This window comes from Scyliorhinus torazame, chromosome 10, assembly GCF_047496885.1.
Source record: "Scyliorhinus torazame isolate Kashiwa2021f chromosome 10, sScyTor2.1, whole genome shotgun sequence".
Classification (NCBI taxonomy): domain Eukaryota; kingdom Metazoa; phylum Chordata; class Chondrichthyes; order Carcharhiniformes; family Scyliorhinidae; genus Scyliorhinus; species Scyliorhinus torazame.
This window is the reverse complement of record NC_092716.1, coordinates 115,000,251-115,026,930: the sequence shown is the minus strand read 5'-3', so window position 1 is coordinate 115,026,930 and position 26,680 is coordinate 115,000,251. Positions and strand designations below refer to the sequence as shown.

Here is a 26,680-nt window from a genome sequence, read left to right as displayed (position 1 = left end):
CCAACCCCATCCCTTTCTCAACCTAACCTGATCCTTCACCCGGAGGTTTTCCTGTAGAAAAACCACCTCCAATTTCAAACTCCTCAGATACACAAAAACCCGGGACCTCTTGACCGGCCCATTTAGCCCCCATGTCACGACTCTTACAGGAGACTTACGCCTCCATTCTCCACTGTCGTCCACCATCATCCCTCACTGGCTCTACCTCACTTAATACTGCCCTAAACCCACCAAGGTGGCCCCCCTCTCCGCCCATGACCACTCTCGGCCTCCAACTCTACCACATCACAATCCCCCCCCCCCACCACAACCTGGCCACCTCTCGCAGCCTCCTCCCCCACCTCACCACCATTCACCAGCATTACTTACTAGCGTGGCAATTCCCGCTTGAAGGTACCCCACCGCCCTACCCCCACCGGTCCCTTCTTAGCCTGTGCAATCGGTCCCTTACCCACCTGAATACCTACCAAGCCGACAACCCCACCATACACACCCCTTACCCACAAAGAAAGACTCAAAATCAAAAATCGCCTCCTCCCAAAAAGTAAAACACAGCAAAAGGCAGGATGGGGTGGATGATCACCCCCTTACAAATTTACAATGCCCCGAAAAAGTTCCCATCCTCCGGCAACACAAAACAGCCATAACCCAACCTTCACGGACTTAGATCCTCCATCTCACACCAATTCTCAGTTCTCCCCAAGTTTATGATCCCTTAAAAGTCATTGCCTCTTCTGGCACCTCAAAGTAGTACTCCTGGACATCGAATGTACCCGGCAGGACTTTGGATTACCACATCCCAAACCGAATCTTCCTTTGATTCAGCACAACCTTGGCCCTGTTGAATCCTGCATGCCTCTTTGCCACTTCCATGCCAATGTCCTGGTATATTTGGATTCCCCTCCCATTGTATTCACCCACATTTAGTCATTTTTTGGAGCTTGGGGAGTTTGCTTCCTGAAAAATCCCACACTTGGATTTTATTTCTGCAGTGGGAAATTAAAGTCACCCACAAAACCGGCTCCACCAAGATCGTGGTGCCATTTATGAAGGGTGCCCAGATCTCAAGGTTAGGTTGAAGGACCCTCACACCTCTCACCCAAGGATATTGCGACCCTCTGCAGACATGGGCAACACCCTCAACCCTTGACCTTGGAGGGGCAACCTTCCCTCATCACTAAATGACTACGTGCCCCGCCCCTCCCCCCCCCCCACACAAACACCCAAGCATAAGGTTGGCCCAACCTTACACCCACCCATCGATCCTTGTCGGCATCGGGGAATCGCCCGCCCTCCCTCCCAAGTGAGCATACTCCACTATTGGGTCGCTGAGGGTTCCCCCACTTTTCAGGCCCTCCTCGCCTTCCCTTGGCAGTGTCCCTTGGCACCTTGGCAGTGCCAATCTGACACCTGATACTGGCATCCAGGCTAAGCCACGGTGGCATTGCCCAGGTGCTAGGTCCCTGACCACCCAATGACCTCTAATTCCCCCAGTGTGGGCTATCCCCTATAGTCTCCATTTTTGGAGGCGAGTACTAACTCACTCCGATATTAAGCCTTGCCGGTGGGGCCGGTAAATACCAAGAGTCGGGAGCAGGCGGCCTTGAATAGACTGCACATATTTAAATGAGTTTGATGACTTATTTAAATATACTGATCTGGATCACACACAGCAGGGGCGTAATCCAGGAGACATTGGCGTAGCGATTTGGGTGCAGCACTCACGGCTCGCCACCTGGTGCAGAACTCATTTTTGGCTTTTGCCGCTATGCCTGACTTAATGGGTGCAATGTGGTGGGAAAACCACACCCATCATGTGCAATGCTACAGGAGATTGATCAGATAATTATTAATTATAAGTAGGTGTCGATCCCTGTGTGAAGTGATTACTAACAAAATCTCTAAATTTGACATTACTTAAATAGGAGTCAAGTCAATCTACAAGAAGAATAAATTTAGGTTTTAGCTATCCAGGTCAAAGTGCTGACAGTTAAAGCTCAATGTGGATAAGTGTAAAATAATTTGAATGGAAGTAAGAAACCAAAAGAAGGGCATGCATTAAATTGAACAGTCATGTAACACAATGATCATGAGTAAGATCATTGGGTTAATATGAATACATCGATCAAACTGTCAACAAAGCGCTTGGCTGCAGTGAATAAGTGAAACAAGATTGCAGGTTGTATTAGCAAAGTGATAGAATGCAAATCAAAAGAGACTGCAGTGGTATTGGGTCTGATATGGTCAGGCCCATTTGGATTCCTGTATGCAATTATTCTATAAAATTTTCAATAATTGGAGATGGAGTTAATAAACAAATATAATTCCAAGTAGGAGAAATTCAATTTGTAGAAGGGATAACAAAACTCGTGTTTAACCTTTGAAAAAGAGAATTTCAGGGCATCAATGTAAGGTCATAAGACTGTGGAGGGCATTGGCAAAGTTGATTAGGGGAAATTGTGGAGGGCACTGTCATAATATACACACAAGTATATGATGGTGCACAGACAGACAGTGAGTGACACAAAGGGTGACCAATGAACATACAGAACACAGCAGCCAATCATCAGACAGGACACGGCCACTATATAACCAGGGGGCACTAGTTTTCCAGCTCTCTTGGGATGCAGCCTCTGAGACAGTCAGAGCCTGTGAGCAACAACTAGAACATCCACCATGTGGTACGAAGATAGTCTGGTCAGGTTAGCCTCAGGTCTCCAGTCAACTCAGCAGAGTGTCAACCCACAGTTCAAGCATGTTTAATAGTTAAGAGTTTAATAAAATAGAGTTGCATTTCTTCAAGTGTTGGAAGCCTGTCTCTCGCTCTGCTACAGTAAACGCAGTCCTCGCAGACCCAGCTTACCCAACACATCAGGCACTAGCAAAGTTGATATGGGGAAATTGTTCACAATGTCTAAGGCTTGGTACTTCACCGAGTCCGAATGACTCGGGAGCCCTTAAACTTGGTAGGCTGGTCTCGATTCTGGGATTCGTTGTCTATTTCCAGGCTGTCCAATTTTTGGCAATGTCTTCAAAGGGCGTTGACTGGTTCACATCAAAAATCCACCTCCTGCACTCCAAAACTGGTCGGTTCCATTGCAGTGATAAGCATGTCCTAGTCCTCTGCAATTTGTATGATGTCAGGTCAGCTTTAAATAGACTCATGGTTCGGGGCAGCACGGTAGCCTTGTGGATAGCACAATTGCTTCACAGCTCCAGGGTCCCAGGTTCGATTCCGGCTTGGGTCACTGTCTGTGCAGAGTCTGCACATCCTTCCCGTGTGTGCATGGGTTTCCTCCGGGTGCTCTGGTTTCCTCCCACAGTCCAAAGATGTGCAGGTTAGGTGGATTGGCCATGATAAATTGCCCTTAGTGTCCAAAATTGCCCTTGGTATTGGGTGGGGTTACTGGGTTATGGGGATAGGGTGGCGGTGTTGACCTTGGGTAGGGTCCTCTTCCAAGAGCCGGTGCAGGCTCGATGGGCCGAATGGCCTCCTTCTGCACTGTAAATTCTATGATTCTATGATAGCCCCTCAGAGAAGACCTGAGCCCTAGTGTGAAAAAGTGGAGCTTTTAAAAGTTCAAACGGTCCTCCTCATTCCCCCATGTCATGGTAAGGCCCCCACACACTGCCTATGGCCCTCATGCTCCATGTCAAACTCTGACATATCCATGCCCATTCAGCCACTATACACTGGATGGAAAGAATGAACCTTACAGAGTCAATAATGTGTAAAAAAAGCATTGTAAAAAATTCATTTATTGATAATTTTCCACTTACAAAAACTCCTCCACAGGGCAATAAATGTTTCAATCATCACAGACCCTTTAAAGTTTCATTGGAGGAAACTGCAGGCTCTTGAAACATCTCAAACTTGTGTAAGTGAACATTGCGAAAGTGACAGCAGGGTTCAGAGAGCCAGAACTGTCAATCAAGCAATGTTTTCACTGGGTTCAGGTGTTTGAACACACTAATGGTTTTCTGGGCTCGCAACCCAGTCTCATTATGTCTGCTCGGTTGAGAGCCAGACAGCAATTCGAGATGGGTCTAGATGATTGACACTTCTGTCGTAAAAAGGAACTTTTTTAGAAAATTGGAAAATATCGATCAATGAGTGTTTTATAAGGTTTCTTTACACATACTATTGTTACAAAGTTTAATTGCTTCTCCTCAATCGCTAGTTAGATTAATGGGCATGAAAGTATCACAGCTTGGCATGGAGGCATTGAGGGATCATTAGGAGTGGGTAGAGGGCATGAGGTGGCACGGAGAGTGTTTGGAAGCTGAGAGGATGTGAGGGCTGAGGGCCCTTCTGTCTTGATTTCCGTCTGAATGTGCAATGATATGTAGAATATGATTTGTGTATGATTTATTAACCAAACTGTAAGTTAGGATAGATGCCGTATGCATAGACTGAGGTTCTAGCATCTGTCCACAAGTATCGTGGTGACAGGAGTAGGTCACTGGAAGAGAGGGCTCACGGAGATAGGAGGTAATCTCCTGAACAGCACAGAATCTGGACAACAAGCACAGACGCATATTGAGCAGCTCCTGAGTTGACAGTGATTAATAAGAGTTAACCATAGATATTTGTGTTTAGCCGTAATATCCAACTGCAATCTTACATCATAGAAACCCTTTAGTGGTTTAGTTAATTAATAAACAGTTTTGTTCATTTACAAAGCCGTATGTTCTCTGAGCACTTCCAACTATAAAGACCTCGCCATCCATACATGCAGAGAACATTACAAAATGTAGACCCAAAATATCAAGGTGGTCCTTTTAAATAGCCCACCTCCACATCAAACAGCCCCTGTATGCTTCATTCGATGCCGGTGCTTATGAAGTTACATTGTATACCTTGTGTTGCCCTATTATGTATTTTCTTTTATTCCCTTTTCTTCACATCTACTTAATGATCTGAGGAGCTGCTCGCAGAAAAATAATTTCCACTGTACCTCGGTACATGTGACAATAAAAAAATCCAATCTAATCCAAGGGTGAAATTTCAATGTGCGATATTGTAAAACAAATGGTGTCAGGGGCGAAATTCTCCAGTATTGGCGCAATGTCCGCCGACCGGCGCCCAAAACGGCGCAAATCAGTCGGGCATCGCGCCGCCCCAAAGGTGCGGAATCCTCCGCATCTTGGGGGGCCGAGCCCCAACCTTAAGGGGCTAGGCCCGCGCTGGACTGATTTCCGACCCGCCAGTTGGCGGAAAAGGCCTTTGGTGCCCCGCCAGCTGGCGCGGAAATGACATCTCCGGGCGGCGCATGCGCGGGAGCGTTAGCAGCCGCTCACGGCATCCCCGCGCATGCGCTGTGGAGGGAGTCTCTTCCACCTCCGCCATGGTGGAGACCGTGGCGAAGGCGGAAGGAAAAGAGTGCCCCCACGGCACAGGCCCGCCCGCGGATCGGTGGGCCCCGATCGCCCCGCGCCCCCCCCAGGACCCCGGAGCCCGCCCGTGCCGCCTTGTCCCGCCGGTAAGGTAGGTGGGACAGGCATTTTAGCAGCGGGACTTCGGCCCATCCGGGCCGGAGAATCGCGGGGGGGGCGGTGGGTGGGGGGGGGGGGGGGCGCAATTCCCGCCGCACCAAATATCCGGTGCCGGAGAATTCGGCAACCAGCGATGGCGGGATTCACGCCAGCCCCCGGCGATTCTCCGACCCAGCGGGGGGTCGGAGAATCTCGCCCCAGATCTGTCACCATGCCAGATATTCAGTTCCATTTGAAGTCACTGAAATAGAATACAGGATTGGAAAAGTAATGGTTGGAGTTGTGAAATGGCCCTTTTTGCAAACAACCAAAGTAAATGGTGCATCCAATTATTCAGGGGCATGAATTCAAAATTAGGAATAAGAGGAGAATACAAGTAAAATTAGGGTATTACAGGAGAAACTTAAACTCCCCAAATACAAACTGGCAGAATGAAGAGCCTAAGCCTTGACCAGCTAGTAAGTTCTGACAGTCGGACAGGACCTTCATGCTGACCTGCATTCAGCAGAATGACCCTCATGGTAATTCAGTAATTGAACAATGGGACATGGGAAGATGCTGTTATGATACAGGCTAGACACATTACAACAAGGAAAAAAACAGTGAGAGAGGAAATAACAGAGGGCACAGACAAACTGGTGAAAAGGCCAGATGCATGCCGGATAAATTTAATGCAGAGAAGTTTGAAGTGATATAGTTGGAGAAAAAGAATGAGTAGGAACAAAAGGAACTAAATGGTCCAATTTTAAAAGGGTTCTGGAACAATGAAACCTGGATGTACATTAATCATTGAAGAGGGCAAGGAAAGTTGAGAAAGCTGCTAAAGATGCAGATAAGCTCCTCAACTTTATAAACAGAGGCAGAGAATACAATAGCAAATGAGTTGTGTTAACCAAGGCATTAGGTTGGCCCCAGCTGGAATATTGCATCCAACTCTGGGCAGCCTACTTTAGGGATGATGCTCAGGCCTTATTGGCTGTGGATTGATTGTGATTATAATGGCACCAGTGATTACCTGATGGATGTAGAGCTCTTGGAGAGAGTGGCTATTAGGGGCAGGAATGAAATATGACCTAATCAGTGTCAGAAGCAAAGTTTCTTCCTCCACTCTCTGGGAAATTGCATCTCTCTATGACACCTCAGTGACCCCAGCAGCACGTGAGGCATCACTGAACTGTAGCACTGCCTTTGGATATCTAGAATTCAGAGCCAAAGTCTTCTCTTCTTTCCAACTACAAACACTTTCAAATTCCATCTTTTGATTGTTCCTTTAAATACTGGAGTTGAGATTACGTCATGTGGAACATCTGAGCTGCGTATTAGTCACCAAATCGAGAAGTAGTTACTGTCTTTGCGGAGTCTGCATGTTCTCCCCGTATCTGCGTGGGTTTTCTCCAGGTGCTCCGGTTTCCTCCCACAAGTCCCGAAAGACATGTTGTTCGGTAATTTGGACATTCTGAATTCTCCCTCTGTGTACCTAAACAGGTTCTGGTGTCCAAGGAGGTCCTCAGGACGGCCCGGAGCCAGGGTGGGGGGGTCCAAGCCGTTTTTGCACTGACACATGCCTCGCAGTGCCACGCTGTTCCGCCCGTTGATCCCAAGACGTGCATTTGCTGGGGGGTGGGGGGGGGGGGAAATCGTAGGGTGGCTCCGGGTTGTCTAACACTGCTCCCTCCACCTAGCCATTCCCATAGGGCCGTGGAGGTCAACTGGGGAGGGCGGGGCAGCTGGATTAAGCTCCAGAGGCCCCTGCATTATCTAGCTCTACCAGCCCTGGCAGCTCCACATTGTCTGCACCATGATTACTTTCCTAAACTCCAGCGGCACAGTAGCACGGTGGTTAGCACTGTTGTTTCACAACGCCATGGTCCTGGATTCAATTCCCGTTTGGGTCACTGTCTGTGTGGAGTCTGTATGTTCTCCCCGTGTCTGCGTGGGTTTGCTCCGAATACTCCGGTCTCCTCTCACAAGTCCCGAAAGACGTGCCTATTAGGTTGAATTGGACATTCTGAATTCTCCTGTGTACCCGAACAGATGCCGGAATGTGGCGACTAGGGGCTTTTCACAGTAACTTCATTGCAGTGTTAATGTAAGCCTACTTGTGACAATAAAGATTAAGGGGGCGATTCTCCAATATGGAGTCCAAGTGTTCGCGCCGTCGTGAACACCGCCACGTTTCACGACAGTGCAGACCGGGCCCGGGTACGACCGATTCTGGCCCCCACAGGGCAAAAAATAAGGATTATGGAATGTGGCTAACAGCATAAAGAGGTACATAAGTTTGTTTGAATTCTGCATGTGCTGACAAAACTAACAACACTGACTCTATTAAACATTGTTGCCGAGCTTAGAGGAGTCCTTACATAGCATTTTGGGCATAAAACATAACCTGAAAAGCATAATGTCACCCAAAAATGGGATCAATTTTAAAATGTTTAAATGATCTGCATATTCTGGAATGAGGTGAACAAGAAATTTGCAAAATTGAAAATGGGAGCATTGAATCTCTTGCTTACGTGTGTGGTAGGAGTACAAACTGCTAAATTAAACAGATAAACATAAAATATTCTTATCATTATCCCCCATGAAGTGCAGACTTTCACAGAAAAGCATGGATGAAATTTCAAAATCATTATGATAGAAAACGAGGAAATATGCAGGAATGGTGTCTACACCAATGCTTTCACTTTCAGGTTCACAGTCTGGGGTTTTTATATATAACAGCTGGGGCTCCAGTAAAGCTTTAAACGAGTTGTTTCCTTTAATTCGTTCACATCGGGGCAGCATGGTAGCATTGTGGTTAGCACTGTTGTTTCACAGCACCAGGGTCCCAGGTTCGATTCCCGGCTTGGGTCATTGTCTGTGTGGAGTCTGCACCTTCTCCCCGTGTCTGCGTGGGTTTCCTCCGAGTGCTCCGGTTTCCCCCAACACGTCCCGAAAGACGTGCTGTTACGTGAATTGGACATTCTGAATTCTCCCTCTATGTACCTGAACAGACACCGGAATGTGGCGACCAGCGGATTTTCACGGTAACTTCATTACAGTGTTAATGTAAGCCTACTTGTGACAATAAAGATTATTATATTATTATTATAAGATGTAATGGTCAACTTCAAGTTAAACCTCACAGCCAACATGGCTCAACGGCATTATAAAATGGAGCCCTGCAGTTAGGGCGAAGTGAAAACGTTCATAGAAACCAAGATAAATCAAATCATGTTATTACTTCATACTCAAAATTCAAAGACCAGATACATGCGGCGGGATTCTCCATTCCTGAGACGAGGTATTGACGCCGGCGCAGGATTTGTAGAGTTCAACAACAGCAAAACTGGCACGGCACCTGGACTGATTCAGCGACTGTTGAGGGGCTAGCAGCAGCGCCACGTGGAACACAATCAATTCCAATGAGAAAAGGTGCGGGATTCACCGGATTCACGATTGACATTCAGGATGCTGACAAGCTGCAGCCCCATACACACAATTCATTTGTAACACACCAATAAGATGGTAGCAGGACGCGCGGCACCACAATTTACAGACGCCGAGCTTGAGACTCTGCTGGACACGGTGGAGGAGAGGCAGGTCACTCTGTACGTTGGCCCAGGAAAGAGGATGCCAACCACAGCCATTCGCCATACCTGGGCGCAGGTGGCAGAGGCCGTCAGCGCCACCAGCAACACTACTGGGATGGCCAGCAGTGCCATAAAAAACTGCACAACCTCCTCAGGACGGCCAAGGTGAATAGGCAATTCTGTGCCCTGGCAGCAACCCCTGTCCAACACACCCGTAACACTACTCCCCTCCACCCAGAGGGCAGGAGAACCCCCACCCTGTACCACATGTCGGAACCCATATCGGCCGACATGGCCAGGTGCCCTAGCCACTGAGGCCATCAGCTACCCACCTCCTGGGCTGCATGTGTCGGGCTGTCTAACACTGTTGTTTTCTATTCCCTGCCGCCACCCCCTCCGCCACACCCCACCATCCACCCAGGAGAAGGATGCACATAATCGCCGGCAGCGGGAGAAAACTGGAGGGGGCCGCCAGACCTGCGGCCCCTCACCAGACCTGCGGCTGAGCAGAGGGCCGTGGTCAGTGGCCCAGAGGAAAGGGATGTTGCCGTGGTGGAGATCGGCCGGGGACGAGGAAGTGAGACCCCGCTGAGTTGCGATTCCCCGTGGCACATGTGTCAGCCCCACCCCAACACCACCCACACACCACCCTAACATAACTCTTATCCCCACCCTCACTTCCACACCAGCCTCACGCCCACCAACACCCTCACTCTCACTCCACCCCGCAGTCTAAAAATGCGTCTTGTCTTGTGTCTTGTAGGACCTGCTGGTGATGGGGCGGGTCCATCTGGTGTACCCCGCCCCCAACCAGTGCCACAGCCTGAGCCCCTGTGTGCTGAGCAGTGATGAACATCGAACAAAGAACAAAGAAAAGCACAGGAACAGGAACAGGCCCTTCGGCCCTCCAAGCCCATGCCGACCATGCTGCCCAACTAAACTACAATCTTCTACACTTCCTGGATCCGTATCCCTCTATTCCCATCCTATTGATCTTTTTGTCAAGATGCCCCTTCAATGTCACTATCATCCCTGCTTCCACTACCTCCTCCGGTAGCGAGTTCCAGGCACCCACTACCCGCTGTGTAAAAAACTTGCATCGTACATCTCCTCAAAAACCTTGCCCTCTCACCTTAAACCTATGCGCCCTGGTAATTGACCCCTCCACTCTGGGGAAAAGCCTCTGACTATGCCCCTCATAATTTTGTAGACCTCTATCAGGTCGCCCCTCAACCTCCGTCGCTCCAGTGAGAAAAAAACAAGTTTATTCAACCGCTCTTCATAGCTAATGCCCTCCAGACCAGGCAACATTCTGGTAAATCTCTTCTGCACCCTCTCTAAAGCCTCCACATCCTTCTGGTAGTGTGGCGACCAGAATTGAACACTATACTCCAAGTGTGGCCTAACTAAGGTTCTATGCAGCTGCAACATGACTTGCCAATTCTTATACTCAATGCCCCGGCCAATGAAGGTAAGCATGCCGTATGCCTTCTTGACTACCTTCTCCACCTGTGTTGCCCCTTCCAGTGACCTGTGGCCCTGTACACCTAGATCTCTCTGACTTTCAATACTCGTGAGGGTTCTACCATTCACTGTATATTCCCTACCTTCCAAAATGCATTACCTCACATTTGTCCGGATTAAACTCCATCTGCCATCTCTCCGCCCAAGTCTCCAAACAATCTAAATCCTGCTGTATCCTCTGACAGTCCTCATCACAATCCGCAATTCCACCATCATTTGTGTCGTCTGCAAACTTACTAATCAGACCAGTTACATTTTCCTCCAAATCATTTGTATATACTACAAACAGCAAAGGTCCCAGTTCTGATCCTTGTGGAACACCACTAGTCACAGCCCTCCAATTAGAAAAGCATCCTTCCATTGCTACTCTCTGCCTTCTATGACCTAGCCAGATCTGCATCCACCTTGCCAGCTCACCCCTGATCACGTGTGACTTCATCTTTTGTACTAGTCTACTATGAGGGACCTTGTCAAAGGCCTTACTGTAGTCCAGATAGACAACATCCACTGCCCTACCTGCATCAATCTCTTTGTGACCTCTTCGAAAAACTCTATCAAGTTAGTGAGACGCAACCTCCCCTTCACAAAACCATGCTGCCTCTCAATAATACGTCCATTTGTTTCCATATGGGAGTAGCTCCTGTCTCAAAGAATTCTCTCCAGTAATTTTCCTACCACTGACGTAAGGCTCACCAGCCTGTAGTTCCCTGGATTATCCTTGCTACTCTTCTTAAACAGAGGAACAACATTGGTTATTTTCCAGTCCTCCGGGACATCACCTGAAGACAGTGAGGATCCAAAGATTTCTGTCAAGGCCTCAGCAATTTCCTCTCCAGCCTCCTTCAGTATTCTGGGATAGATCCCATCAGGCCCTGGGGATTTATCTACCTTAATATTTTTCAAGACGCCCAACACCTCGTCTTTTTGGATCTCAATGTGACCCAGGCTATCTACACACCCTTCTCCAGACTCAACATCTACCAATTCCTTCTCTTTGGTGAATACTGATGCAAAGTATTCATTTAGTACCTCGCCCATTTCCTCTGGCAACACACATAGATTCCCTTGCCTATCCTTCAGTGGGCCAACCCTTTCCCTGGCTACCCTCTTGCTCTTTATGTATGTGTAAAAAGCTTTGGGATTTTACTTAACCCTATTTGCCAATGACTTTTCGTGACCCCTTCTAGCCCTCCTGACTCCTTGCTTAAGTTCCTTCCTACTTTCCTTATATTCCACACAGGCTTCGTCTGTTCCCAGCCTTTTAGCCCTGACCAATACCTCCTTTTTCTTTTTGACGCGGCCTACAATATCTCTCGTTATCCAAGGTTCCCGAAAATTGCCGTATTTATCCTTCTTCCTCACAGGAACATGCCGGTCCTAAATTCCATTCAACTGACACTTGAAAGCCTCCCACATGTCAGATGTTGATTTACCCTCAAACATCCGCCCCCAATCTAGGTTCTTCAGTTCCCGCCTAAGATTGTTATAATTAGCCTTCCCCCAATTTAACACATTCACCCTAGGAACACTCTTGTCCTTGATCACCAGCACTTTAAAACTTACTGAATTGTGGTCACTGTTCCCGAAATGCTCCCCTACTGAAACTTCTACCACCTGGCCGGGCTCATTCCCCAATACCAGGTCCAGTACAGCCCCTTCCCCAGTTGGACTGTCTACATATTGTTTTAAGAAGCCCTCCTGGATGCTCCTTACAAACTCTGCCCCGTCTAAGCCCCTGGCACTAAGTGAGTCCCAGTCAATATTGGGGAAGTTGAAATCTCCCATCACAACAACCCTGTTGTTTTTACTCTTTTCCAAAATCTGTCTACCTATCTGCTCCTCTATCTCCCGCTGGCTGTTGGGAGGCCGATAGTAAACCCCCAACATTGTGACTGTACCCTTCCTATTCCTGATCTCATCACTGGCTTTGAAAGCAGACCAAGGCAGGCCAGCAGCATGGTTCAATTCCCGTAATAGCCTCCCCGAACAGGCGCCGGAGTGTGGCGACTAGGGGCTTTTCACAGTAACTTCATTGAAGTCTACTTGTGACAATAAGCGATTTTCATTTCATTTCATTTCTACCCATATAGCCTCACTGCCCTCTGAGGTGTCCTCCCATAGTACAGCTGTGATATTCTCCCGAACCAGTAGCGCAATTCCGCCACCCCTTTTACATCCCCCTCTATCCCGCCTGAAACATCTAAATCCTGGAACGTTTAGCTGGCAATCCTGCCCTTCCCTCAACCAGGTCTCTGTAATGGCAACATCATGGTTCCAAGTACTAATCCAAGCTCTAAGTTCATCTGCCTTACCCGTAATACTTCTTGCATTAAAACACATGCACTTCAGGCCACCAGAACCGCTGTGTTCAGCAACTTCACCCTGTCTGCTCTGCCTCAGAGCCATACTGTCCCTATTCCCTAGTTCTCCCTCAATGCTCTCACCTTCTGACCTATTGCTCCCGTGCCCACCCCCTTGTCATACTAGTTTAAACCCTCCCGTGTGACACGAGCAAAACCCGCGGGCAGGATAGTTATGCCTCTCCAGTTTAGATGCAACCCGTCCTTCTTATATAGATCACACCTGCCCCGGAAGAGCTCCCAGTGGTCGAGATAACGGAAACCCTCCCTCCTACACCAGCTGTTTAGCCACGTGTTTAGCTGCTCTATCTTCCTATTTCTAGCCTCACTGGCACGTGGCACAGGGAGTAATCCCAAGATTACAACCCTCGAGGTCCTGTCTTTTAACTTTCTGTTCAGCTCCCTGAATTCCTGCTGTAGGACCTCATGCCCCTTCCTGCCTATGTCATTAGTACCAATATGTACAACGAACTCTGCCTGTTTGCCCTCCCCCTTCAGGATGCCCTCTACCCGTTTGGTTCGCTTTAAAAAGTTACTGTTAACTATATGTTTCCTAGCACTAGATTTCTACTATAAATGTGAAAGCTAAATACAGTACTCTCCGATCTCTGGCTTAGATACCCCTCGAAATTATAATTAAGTAATTATATTTAATTAGTTTACCAATGCTTAATTTTTTTTAATTTAGTGTAGATTCCCAACCAGCCAATCAGGTCACAGCTTTTCTGTGATGTCATTTCAGTTCCCCCACCCCCCCACACACACACACACACACACAATTTGAAAAGGTAATAAAAGTAAAAATCACTTACTTACCATCTGAGGGTCTCAGATGCTCTCAGGTTCTCTCCCTGCTGATTAAAAGTTACAGGCCAGAAGAAAGAGAACAAAACAGTAGGGAAAAAGCACCTTCTCCCACTCTGCACCGAATTACCTCACTGCACCAAATTACCAAGTTCCAAATTCCCCACTCTGAATGTGTCTCACTCACTCAGGCTGTGTCTCTTTGACCTGCGCAACGCAGCACAGACGGGAACCATATTTCTGTGGCCCAAGGTACATCAGAGCTTGAGTCCAAGGATGACACTGATTTCCTGTCACAGCTATATCCAACAGTCTCCACCATCCCAGAGGCACTCACCTCGGCTGGGCACTGCAGTAAAGAGGCTCCTGGGCACTATCTGATACACACCACACAGCTGATCCGGTGGAGGAACACCCGAGGGGGCGGATGGTCAGAGCGCTGGCCGACCCGAGGAACTAGCTGCCGTCCAGCCGGATTTCAGGCCTCTGGAACGGACAGTTCATTCATTCTGGAGATGCAGTTGCAGAGCCTGGGACCGCATGAGGGGTTCTCGGTGAGCATCCATTACCTGCAGGTGCAGTTGGAGCAGTCCAACCGCATGAGGAAGTGCCAACCATGCATGCCACCCAGGCCAACACCTCATGGGTGGCGTCCTGACTGGAGGCATTTGGGGAGGGGGGGGGGAAGAGGGATTTGGCTACGGATTGGCATGTCCGTGGCCTGGGGAATTCTGTAAAGGCAGTGGCCAAAGCCCAGGACAGGGTTGCCGCCTCATAGGCAGCCGTGTGCGCGAGACACAGCGGGCCATGGATGAGAACGGCGGCGGCATTGCTCAGGCACTGGCCGACGTGACGCAGACACAGAGGGAGGTGGCCCAGTCCCAGAGGGAGATGGCTCAGTCACTGGGCAATGTGACACAGGTGGTGGCACAGTTAATTGGTGATGTGGCGCAGTCCCAGAAGGCGATGGTCCATTGCCTTTGTTCCATGGCGCGAGCATGTAGACCCTGGCCAAAACCAGAGCAGGCCTCCATGACTGGCAGTGCCAGGTGGCGGGGGAGACTCAGGGGATAGCTTTGCCCACAACCCCATCCCATGCAGTAGCCCGGGGGCCACACAGCTCCTGTGCGTGTGTCGTATCTCTTCCGCTTGGATGGCGCGAGCTGGTTGCACCGTTTCTCGTAGTTGAACCCGGTACCTGATTCCCTGTCAGGAGGGAAGCCGCGTACCCCCCCATCGGACACACGCAGCACCACCGGCGATTCCGAGCCGGTGTGTCCCAAGGGTCTTGGCAGTTTGGCCACCATGGACCGGAGGTGATAGGGCCCGTGCCATTGACCCCGCAGTGGAGGTGCCGGAACACCGCGACATCTCAGACTCCCTCCCCACCCTCCTGTCCCTGGTGCATCTGGTGGGCAGCGGGTAAAACAGGGCAGGACCAGACCACTTGGGACACCCGAGTAGCAGCCGATCCCATCCAGGACCGGTCGCCCTGGAAGACAGCCACCAGGTCGCAAGGCGGGAATCACAGCAGGCCGCCTCCACTCCTGATGCAACATCTGGGGATCCATCTAGACATAGCGTTAGGGCCCATTGGGCCAGAAAGTTAACACAAGCTGGTGCAGGGCATAGGTTAGTAATAGGGACGAGGGCACATATCTGTAAATATTTGTGCACATTAAACACCTGTTAACACTGTTAAAACCTGACTCGGTCCTCAGATGGGCGTGAGAGGTGGGCTGGTCTGCTCTGGCCAGAGAGGGGGTGCGGGGGAGAATGGGCGGACATTGTGGGTGGCCTGGACACCCACCCTCCGCGCTCCCCCCGACCGTCCCCACCATCATCACCCCGGGGATCCGATGGCACCGGGTGATTGAATGACCAGCTCGCATGCAGGGATCACCCAGGTGGACAGTGGGAAGTGCTACACTGGGCATGAATAAAGCATTGTCAAATGATGCGGAGCACCAGAGTTCATCACAGAGCGGGTTGTCATCATCCTCCATCCCATGGACCAGACCCGGTGTTACTATCAACCCAGGGCCTGCGCCCTGTAGTGCGGCAAGTATGTATCAAGGAGGGGGTTGCAGGCGGTGTGGTGGACTGGGGAAAGTGGGGGGGTTAGGATACGGTGTCCGTGCCACTGGCCAGTGCCCCCCCCTCCCCAGTCAGTGAACCTGTAGGTGATCAGAGCCTCCAGTGCGCGTTGGCCCTGGTCATCCAGCCACCCTTGCCAGCCTGGGCCCCATGCCCTGTCCATCATCACTCTCCTCCGCATCCTCCTCGTCAGACAAGTACTGGTGTTCATCCTTCTCCTCCAGCACGTCGCCCCTCTGCTGTGTGATGTTGTGGAGGACACAGCAGGCCGCCATGATGCGGGCGACCCTCTCAGTGTCATACTGTTGGCCCCCTCCAGAGCGGTCCAGGCACCTGAACCACATTTTCAGGAGGCCGAAGCACCGCTTGTTCACGCTCCTGGTCGCTGCATGGGCATCGCTGTAGTGGTTCCCGGCATTGGTCTGTGGCCTCCGGATAGGCGGTCAGCCATGACTGCAGCGGATAGCCCCTGTCGCTCAGGTGCCAACCCTCCAGCCATGTCAGGAATCGTCGATTGTGCTAAAATGGAGGCATCGTGCACACTGCCCAGGTATCGGGTGCGGATGTGCATGATGCACGTTCATCGAGTGGAACCCCTTTCGGTTTGTATAGAGCGGCCTGTCATCTGCAGGCACTCATGGGGGGACATGCAACTCGATCACCCCTTGGTCCCAGGAGAATCCCGCCCAATGTTTTTAGTTGGTAAAGGTCTCACACAAAGGTTTCTGTTCATCCCTGATGTCAGTATAGAGATAGGTTATCAAAAGTTGAGATATATTTTATTACCTGAATCTCCTTTCCAACGTGCGACTTAATGATATCAAAACTGGGATTTATGGTAAACTCTTTGAGTGTTATGTCTGATTCGATGTTTGCCCATGAATTTATACTCCTGCGTTCCGTGACCTGGCTGAAACTTGTTCGACTGATTTCACCAATGCCGTCACCAGGAATTCGTAATTTAATGGCCATCGGTACAAGGGAGGTGTTAATAAGGCAACATGATATGGTCTTCGGAAAACCTAGAATTTTGGAGGGAAATTTTTTAACACGGATTACTCATATGTATTCAATTCCATTCTAAGCCAATACAACCTACAGCTAACCCTCAACAATGGCACAGTATAGAATAGCCAGATTCATTGGAGTTTCATATCTGGTAGATTTCCCAGAATGTTTGCTGGATTTCTGGCAAAATACAAACTGCAACAGTAAGAATGTTTCATCTGTTTATCAAGAACACCAATCCAAACTGTTTTATTTTGTGGCAATTTTAATATACCAATTTTCATGTCCTTATGACCACCAAGGGGCTTCATTTTTACTATCCAGCTTAGTTTAGCCAACACAGAACAGCTGGTAATTCAGCTTGTGACTCTCTGATCCTTATATTTACAGGAAGATAGACACAGTTCAGGGAGGTGAAAATCCACCAATGTTTTGGCAAGGCCAGAGAAATGTGGTTCTATAGATTTTAATGGCAGGACCTTACTATAATTTGTGTCTTTTTATTTTCTTTGCAGCAGCTGAACAAAATGATCATCATAGAATTTACAGTGCAGGAGGAGGCCATTCGGCCCATCGAGTCTGCACCAGCACTTGGAAAGAGCACCCTACATAAGCCCACACCTCCACCCTATCCCCATAACTCAGTAACCCCACCCACCCTTTTTGGACACTAAGGGACAATTTAGCATGGCCAATCCAATCCACCTAACCTGCACATCTTTGTCCTGTGGGAGGAAACCTGAGCACCCGGAGGAACCCCGCACAGACACGGGGAGAACGTGCAGACTCCACACAGACAGTGACCCAAGCTGGGAATCGAACCTAGGACCCATGAAGGAACAGTGCTAACCACTGTACTACCATGCTCCCCACATAATGATGGCCTACTTTGCTGCGGGGGGGGTAGCAGTATTGAAGGCTGTAGCCTTGGGGATGAACTCCCCCCTTCAGAAGAGGGGAAGATTGGCATTCCTACATGCAGAGGTTGAATTAAGACAGCAGTCAGCGTTTGAGGTGGGGGGGGGGGAGAAGAGACAAGACCATCTCAGAGGAAGGGCATGATCATGGATTGGGGTTTGAAGGTTGCGGCTGGCCATGATCGACTGGTGGGATATGGAGGACATTGAGGTTGGGGTGGGGATGTCTGCGATTGTAGTGGGGGAGGTGGGGACAGAGAGAAGCCACCATCATCAGAGGGAATTCTGAAGACCTCTCCGGAGGCTGAAGGAGTACTCGTGTTCTCTCTGGGCTCAGAAGGCATGCTAAAAAGGCACTTACTGCTTGGTGAACTAAGCAGTGCCTGCGTCCCTCCTCCCATCAGGCTTCCAGATCCCTGGAAAAACTGTGCCTCCCAATTGTTTTAAATATATTAATGAAGTGTTTTGCCTCATCACTGGACACATGGCAATGGATGGTGACACAGTTCCACGGGCGGAATTCTCCGAAATGGAGGCAGAGTGTCCGCGCCGTCGCGAACGCCGTCGCGTTTCACGACACCGCGAAACGGGCGTGGGCACGACCGATTCTAGGGGGCCAGCATGGCGCTGGAGCTGTTCATGCCGCTCCAGCCTCCCTTTCCGGCACCAACTGGGCGCTGCGCCAACCTGCACATGTGCAGTGGCGCCGCACCAACCCGCGCATGCGTGGGGGACGTCCTCAACATGCCGGCCCCGACGCAACATGGCGCAGGGGTTCAGGGACCGGCCGCGTTACAAAATAGGGCCGGGGCTGGAGAGGCCAGCCCACAGATCGGTGGGCCCCGATCGCGGGCCAGACACCATCGGAGGCCACCCCCGGTGAAGGAGCCCCCTTTCCCCCTCCCCACAGGCCTCCCCGACCCTGTGCGCAGAGTTACCGCTGGCTGCGAGCAGGTGTGAATGGTGCCAGCGGGACTCTGCCGTTTCCGCACGGCCGCTCAGCCCATCAAGGCCAGAGAATCGGCGGCTCGGCCGTGGACAGCGGCCCGCGACCGGCGCCGCTCCAAACGCGCCGGCGCAAATGGCGCGATTCTCAGCTCCTCGGAGAATCGCGTGTCGCCGTCGGTGCGGCGTGGCACGGTTGCGCCGATTCTCTGGCTCTACGCGGGACTTGGTGATTCCCGCCCCTTGTTTTTTCTTCATATTAATCCTGCCGCACTTTCTAGCCGAATAATTATTCCTCAATTAGAACATAAGAACATAAGTAGCAGGAGTAGGCCATCTGGCCCCTCGAGCCTGATCCACCATTCAATGAGATCATGGCTGATCTTTTGTGGACTCAGCTCCACTTTCCAGCCCGAACACCATAACCCTTAATCCCTTTATTCTTCAAAAAACTATCTATCTTTATCTTGAAACAAGTATAAAAAATATAAAAAACAGGTTGGCTGATCAGCATCACATTGTTCTTTGTGTGAACTTATTGTGTACTAACTGGCAACCTACATTGCAAAAGTGACCACAATTCAAAAGTATTTAATTTTCTGTAAGTGCTTTGGGGCATGCTGATGTCTAAAAGGAGGTATAGAACAGCAATTTCTTTCTTTCAATGACATGCTTGATGGCGTATCCATATTTGAAATATTTTACTGTTCTAGGGTTCTTTGAGATGAACAATTTCAGCCTCTTTCTTTCTGTTCCTGGCTTTCCAATATTTGTTCTCTCTCGTGATGCTTTCTCTTTCGCTGTTCTATAGCACCCACTTCACTGCAAAGATTCCGAGATTTCTTATCTTTCCTGTGTTTATGTTGCATGATTAGTAGGGGAGTTGGTAAGACTAGCTTTTCCAAAAATAAAATCTAGCTCCATATAAACGTCAAACTTTTGCTGAGCCATGGAGAATCCGTGAACCATTAGAGATGGTGGGTGGGATCTGGATTCAGAAGTCCCGCCCCATTTCTGACAGATCACAATTTTACTAGTAGCGTAAAGAGGACAGGACATGATTCATACATGAGGAAAAAACAAATTCAGCAGAGCAATTTGAACTCAGTTTTGAGTTCAAACAGACCTCTTTCTCTGTAGCAAGGGCCTTAACCGAGAGTATCGGAGTCACAAATATTTAGAATAGATGCAAATACTTATAAAGGTGGACACAGTTTGTAAAATTGGTAAATTATGAAATTATTAAATTTTCCAGCCCTTTAAAAGTGAAAATAACAGCCTGCCTGTGTCAATGAGAAGAAGGGAAAACACAAGGTGTCAAGTTATTTCAATCTCCAAACATAGAACATACAGTGCAGAAGGAGGCCATTCGGCCCATCGAGTCTGCACCGACCCACTTAAGCCCTCACTTTCACCCTATCCCCTTAACTCAATAACCCATCTAACCTTTTTTGGTCACTAAGGGCAATTTATCATGGCCAATCCACCTAACCTGCACATCTTTGGACTGTGGGAGGAAACCGGAAGCACCCGGAGGAAACCCACGCAGACATGGGGAGAATGGGCAGACTCCGCACAGACAGTGACCCAGCAGGGAATCGAACCTGGGACCCTGGCGCTGTGAAGCCACAGTGCTATCCACTTGTGCTACCGTGCTGCCCAAAACCTTTCTACATTAAGAAAAATAGGCCGCCTGTTCAAGTGAGAATTTAAATTTGCTTCCAGCAGTTACAATGGCTGGTTGTTGACATTTTCCCAATTATTATCATCATGCCATCATTCATGCTTGGCTGTTTTTCACAACCTACACTCATCTCAGCAGGCGGTTCTATGATCACAATTTGATTGGTAGATCAAAGAGGTTATTGAAGGATTGGCTGTCTTTCATGTGGGGCTGTGAATATAAATCTGTTTTTAATAATGGATTAAGTACTCGAAGGGATTTAGAACTTTAAAATAGGCTTTCATTAATGGGAGTGTTTTTTAATACAGTGAAGACTATAACAGATTTTTAAATAAAAACAGAAGAACTCAGCAGGTCTGGCAGCATCAGTAATTTTTGAGTCCAATATGACTCTTCTTTGGAACTTGATAGATTTGGAAGACTGCGTTATATCCTGTTGAGAAAGGGGGGAAAGCCAGATGGAGCACAATTAATTGAAGGTCAGGGATAAGTCTGAGGATAGGAGTGATTAAATGGCAAAGAAATAATGGAATACAAAACAAAAGGAGTGATAATAATAATGATAATCCAGAAGGCCGTAACATGCCGAATCGGAAGATGAGGTGCTATTCCTCTAGAATGTATTGGGCTTCACTGGAACACTGTTGCAAACTGAGTGCAGAAATACATGAGAGCAATATGGTGAATTGAAAAGGCATGCAATCAGAAGGTCAGGGTCATGCTTCCTGATCAAAAGATGTTTCACAAAGTGGTCACCCAGTCTGCGTTTGGTCTCTCCAATGTAAAGAGACCACATTGTGAGCAGCTAATACAGAAGATTTCTGCTTCACCTGGAATCATTATTTGGGGTCTTAGACAGTGAGGAGAGAGCAGTTAAAGGAGAAGGTATTACATCTCCTGTGATTGCATGGGAAGGTGCCATGGGAAGGGGATAAGATGGAGGTGATAGAAGGGTGGATCAAGGTTTCATGGAGGGAATGGACACTTCAGAATGCTGATATATATAAATATTTAGATCCTTATTTTATTTCGTCTCAACATGGCTCCGGAGGTCTTTTCATGGTAGATACTGAGTGAGTTAGCATAGAAGGTATGAAAGAAAAGTGTGGTGAGTGGAGGCATGAATTGGCATGGGGTATGGAGGTCACATGCGAAGTGTTTTGGATGGGATTGTGGTTTGAAAGGTAAACGGCAGAGGGCCTAAAATTTAAGAAAACAACCGGAATGAAGTTTGGGAGAACTTCTAAACAGCACTTTATACCCCTGTGGCCACCTCTGATCGATGTCTAGGGGTGGCTGGCCCAATTCCATCCTGCACTAGCCGCTCCAAAGCAGAGATATGAAACTTCCCCACCCCAGTCACCCACTTCAGCAGCAAAAACCAAGTCTACAGAGATATGTAAAGATTAGGCAAAAACACAAGCTGCATGAATGGCTAAAACAGTGAGGATTGGGAGTCAAGGAAAGGAAAATAAAAAGAAGTTCCCAGCGTAACCAAAGTATATTTGCACAAAGAGGCAAAGGTGGGCGGGGGGGAGACAGAGTTAGAGAAAATGATACAAAGTAATTCAATAAGTACTTAATTAAATTCCATCAACCCAAACATCTATGTATTGACAAATACCGACATATTTTCATTCTTTTAATGAAACTGAGATTAGGAGAAAGAAGGAATTATGATTATTTCCTAGCTGTTGAAAACACTGCTTATTTGAAGGTGAACTTTTTTAATGAAACACAGGGTCTTTTATAAATTGCCATCAATCTGTAGATAATGTAGTAGATCACACTGATGACGGTGAGTTATTAGGCTGTTTCACAAGTGTGAAGGACTCATAAATCAAGCAGGCACAGGCAAAGAACCTAATCAGTTCAATGCCTTATTTATGTTGGATCTACTGGCAATTTTGGGATCTGAACTCGCAGTAAACTGATTGCAAATTATATTTCTTGCACAAATACTCTCTGCAGTGGTCGGGATTTGTAAGTTAATTGAAGCATAAAGTGGGATGTGTTCAGTTCATGACAAATTTCTCTGTCAAATTCACTTTGATACAAACGTGAGGTACTGTGGATACTTGAAATTGAAATAAAAACAGAAAATGCTGGAAATACTCAGCAGGTCAGTCAGCAACTTGGAGAGTAAAACAGAGTTAACTTTCAGTTCAATGACTTTTCATCAGAACTGGGAAAAGTTAGAAATGCGATGGGTTTCAAACAGGTTTTGCACCAACCTAATCCAGACCTTCCCTTTTGCTCTCTATCCATCCAGCCACCTGTGCTTGCTTATAACCTATTACATTTATACATTTTCCCAGTTATCAGCCTGAAATGTTAACCCTGTTTCTCTCTCCACAGATGCTTCCTAATCTGCTGAGTATTTATGGTGAGCCACAAGGCAGCAGGGATGAGATGGCGGCAGCTTTGAGCTCAGAGTGTGTCACCTGGAGGACTGGCCTTCAGAGCCGGAAAAAGGTCAACAACCTACACCGGGCAGCACGAGTGAGTAGATACTAATGCCCCCCTGCCCCCCGCCAAGGGAATATCCACCCCCCCCAACCCTCCAGGTGACTGCAAGCCCACCCCTCACCGCTCCCCACCCCCGCCCCCTGCCAAGGGAACATCCACACACCCCCAGCCCTCCTGGTGACCGCAAGCCAACGCCCCATCCCCTCCCCCCAACCCTCGCCCCCCCGCCAAGGGAAAATCCACACACCCCCAACCCTCCAGGTGAACGCAAGCCCACCCCCCACCCCCCACCCCAACCCTCGTCCCCCGCCAAGGGAACATCCACACGCCCCCAACCCTCCAGGTGACCGCAAGCCCACCCCCCACCAGCCCCACTGTCATACCTTCTCTCCCGCACTGTGAACCATGAATGTGGTGAACGATACCCTTCTGTGTCTCCGCAGGAAAAGCTCCCACAATCAGCAAGAGAGAGCCCAGACTGACGGTGAGGTGCCAGACATAAGAATCCTCACCTCCTTCGAGGAGCAGGCCCTGGAGGTGACCGGGGTGGCCGAGGACATGGCGGTCACCCATGTGGAGGCTGGCGGATGGCACAGAGGTGAGGAACCACTGGGCTCCACCTGAGGATCTGTCAAACGTGAGTACTGATTGCCTTACTGACTGACCCATCACTCCCACTGACCACATTTCCATTCTCCCACAGGTCCTCCAGCCGACGGAGCTGCCCCATCCCAGGGGGCCCCCTCTTCTGACTCTGAGAAGAACACCACGGCGGGGAGCTCCGAGGATGCAACTGATATAGTCGTGGCACAGCTGTCATCCCACCCTCCACCAGTGCAGATACACGCACCTCGGTGGGACATATTAGTGATCAGGCTTCTGGGGCACAATCTGGTGAGCACCGCACTGCTAATGATGTACATCTGGTAGAGGCAGCAACCCCCAGGTGAGACAGCAGTCAGAGGGCTGCTGGGTCCCTGGGCCCAGTTGGGTCCCAGCCTGATGCTGAGCTTCTGGGTTGGTTACCAGGAACTGATGCAGACGATAGGGTGTGCCGGGACATTCAGAGGGAAATGTCAGCACATAGAACAGTGCGGCAAGCGAGCCGGGACCCTCCGCCCCAGAGGACACTCATCAGGGGCATTGTAGGCCACATGATGAGGTAAGCAGCTGGCAGCCTCCACCTCAGATGTGCATCCTGGGGAAACACCTATGCATAGTGGTAGAGCTAGCAGGGCCAGACACAGTGAGAATTACTGAGGGCACTGGGGAAGGGGGGTGGTAGGTAGGGGTTGGGGGAGGGGGGGTTGGGTGTGGGGGGGCAGCACCACCAGGAGTGGAGTATTGTCCAGCACACTGAACTTGTTTTTGCACAACCATTATGATCCCTCTGCCACTTTCTTCCGCAATGCGGGCTGGCCTCTGGACCCTATGTCCATCTCTCCAGGCATCTCCCCTTCCCTGTGCCCCCCTCTCCCAATGGCAGCCCGCCGCTGCAGAGGGTCCCCATCCACTACCGAGGTGGCAAACCCAGCACCCCCGGGCTCTTTGCCTGTGAGCAAATATGGCTACTCATCTCCTTGGCTCCCCACAGAAGCCCATCGCTAGATTCACGTTTTTTAAAAAGAGTACTAATCAGGGCAGCACGGTGGTGCGGTGGTTAGCACTGCTGCCTCTCAGCGCCGAGGTCCCATGTTCGATCCCGACTCTGGGTCACTGTCCATGTGGAGATTGCACACTCTCCCAGTATCTGCATGGGCTTGGACCCCACAACCCAAAGATGTGCAGGCTAGGTGGATTGGTCACGCTAAATTGTCCCTTAATTGGAAAAAATGAATTGGGTACTCTAAATTTAAAAAAAAAAGTACTGATCAGCGCCAGCATGAACACTTGTTGGGGAGGCCACTGAATGACCGGAGGCTGTTGGATGTGGGGTCACTCTCATTAATTGTACGGAAATGAGGCTTAAGTGGTGATGATTGGTTTCTCACCACACTACGGCTTGATCCCGATTTCGCCTGGGGAACAGGCTGGTTGCATCGCGAACTGTTTGCCTCCTGCCGCGGATGTCATTTTTGGTCTCTCCCACTATTCACCGGCCTTGTTTCGCTTGAGCGAGAGCGCAACAAGGCTGGAGAATCGTGCCCCTTATCAAATGCCTTCTGTAAATCTATATTAATAACATCAAAAGACATTTCCATGTCTTCTACTTCAGTCACCTCTTCAAAGAATGGAATCAAATGGATCAGGCATGGCCTACCATTTACAAATTACATAGATTACATAGAACATACAGTGCAGAAGGAGGCCATTCGGCCCATCGAGTCTGCACCGACCCACATTAATCCCTCACTTCCACCCTATCCCCGCAACCCAATAACCCCTCCCAACCCTTATGGACACTACGGGCAATTTTTAGCATGGCCAATCCACCTAACCTGCACGTCTTTGGACTGTGGGAGGAAACCGGAGCACCCGGAGGAAACCCACGCAGACACAGGGAGAACGTGCAGACTCCGCACAGACAGTGACCCAGCGGGGAATCGAACCTGGGACCCTGGCGCTGTGAAGCCACAGTGCTATCCACTTGTGCTACCGTGCTGCCCTGTCTCTCTGATCTCTCTGATCAGCTGAAATTTTTCAAACTGGAGTCATCCCATCATTAACTATAGACTAGATATTTTTTGATAGCATGCTCGGCTAACTGGTCTGTAATTGCCTGGTTTCCCTCATACCTTTCTTAAATAGCATAGTGACATGTGCAATTTGCACAATACTCCAATCTAAATGAATGGTTCCTGAGTTGAGAGAACTTTGGAAGATTATCCGCCAACCTGAAATGATGCCCTTTTCACTCAAGCCCGTCCTGCCAACGTGACCTCATGGGATCCATCTTGATTTTCATTGACAATGTGTCATAAATTATGGCAGGAAAAGCCGGCATGCAGCGGTAGGCGATACCCAACTTTGCCCGCCTGAGTTGGCACAGTCAAAAGATAAGATAATCCCATCCTACATTTTTTCTAATAAGGCATTAAGGACATAATAATAATAATAATAATAATAATAATAATAATAATAATAATCGCTTATTGTCACAAGTAGGCTTCAATGAAGTTGCTGTGAAAAGCCCCTAGTCGCCACATTCCGGCGCCTGTTCGGGAAGGCCGGTACGGGAATTGAACCCTCGCTGTTTAACCCAGTGTGCTAAACCAGTCAAGACATTTTTTTCACAGGCTGCATTCCAAAAGCTGGTGACTAGTTAAAGTTTGTGCTTAAACATTCTTTCTGTGGCGATTCATCAACACAATAGAAAAATGAGCTGGACATGAGTGCAAAGGGCATAATGTCAGGGCTGGCAGATAATAATCTTCCACAACACTGACCCAATGAAAATAGAACCCTCCCGCCTACCACCACAGAATACACCCCCCGCCCACACTCGCCACCACAGTAAATCCCCCTCACCACCACAGAGTCCCACCCTCCACCCACCACCACAGACCCATGACCCTTTGCCCTCACCACCATAGAGTCTTCCACCCCTTCACCACCACGGAATCGACCTCAATCCGCCCATGGAAACCCCACCACCACAGATCTCCCCCCCACCCAGATCACCACAGAATTCCCTCTCCCACGGAACCCCCAACACCCACCCCCCGCTACAACCCTCATCACCAATACAGAATTTCACCATCCCCCCCCCCGACCACTACGCATCATCCACTTCCCGCACCCCTCACCACCATCACAGAATTCTCTCCACGCTGCCCTTTCCATCCCCCACCACCATGTAAT

At 49.3% G+C, this 26,680-nt stretch overlaps 1 protein-coding gene across 1 annotated transcript in view; it reads right to left on the bottom strand.

The window, feature by feature from the left end:
- hydin (HYDIN axonemal central pair apparatus protein) overlaps window positions 1–26,680 on the bottom strand; it is a 1,604,351-nt gene that overhangs the window by 1,109,083 nt on the left and 468,588 nt on the right. Inside the window, exon 15 of the mRNA XM_072518656.1 lies at window positions 16,643–16,878. Coding sequence (XP_072374757.1) covers window positions 16,643–16,878 — 236 coding nt within the window. The remainder of the gene's footprint in view (window positions 1–16,642; window positions 16,879–26,680) is intronic.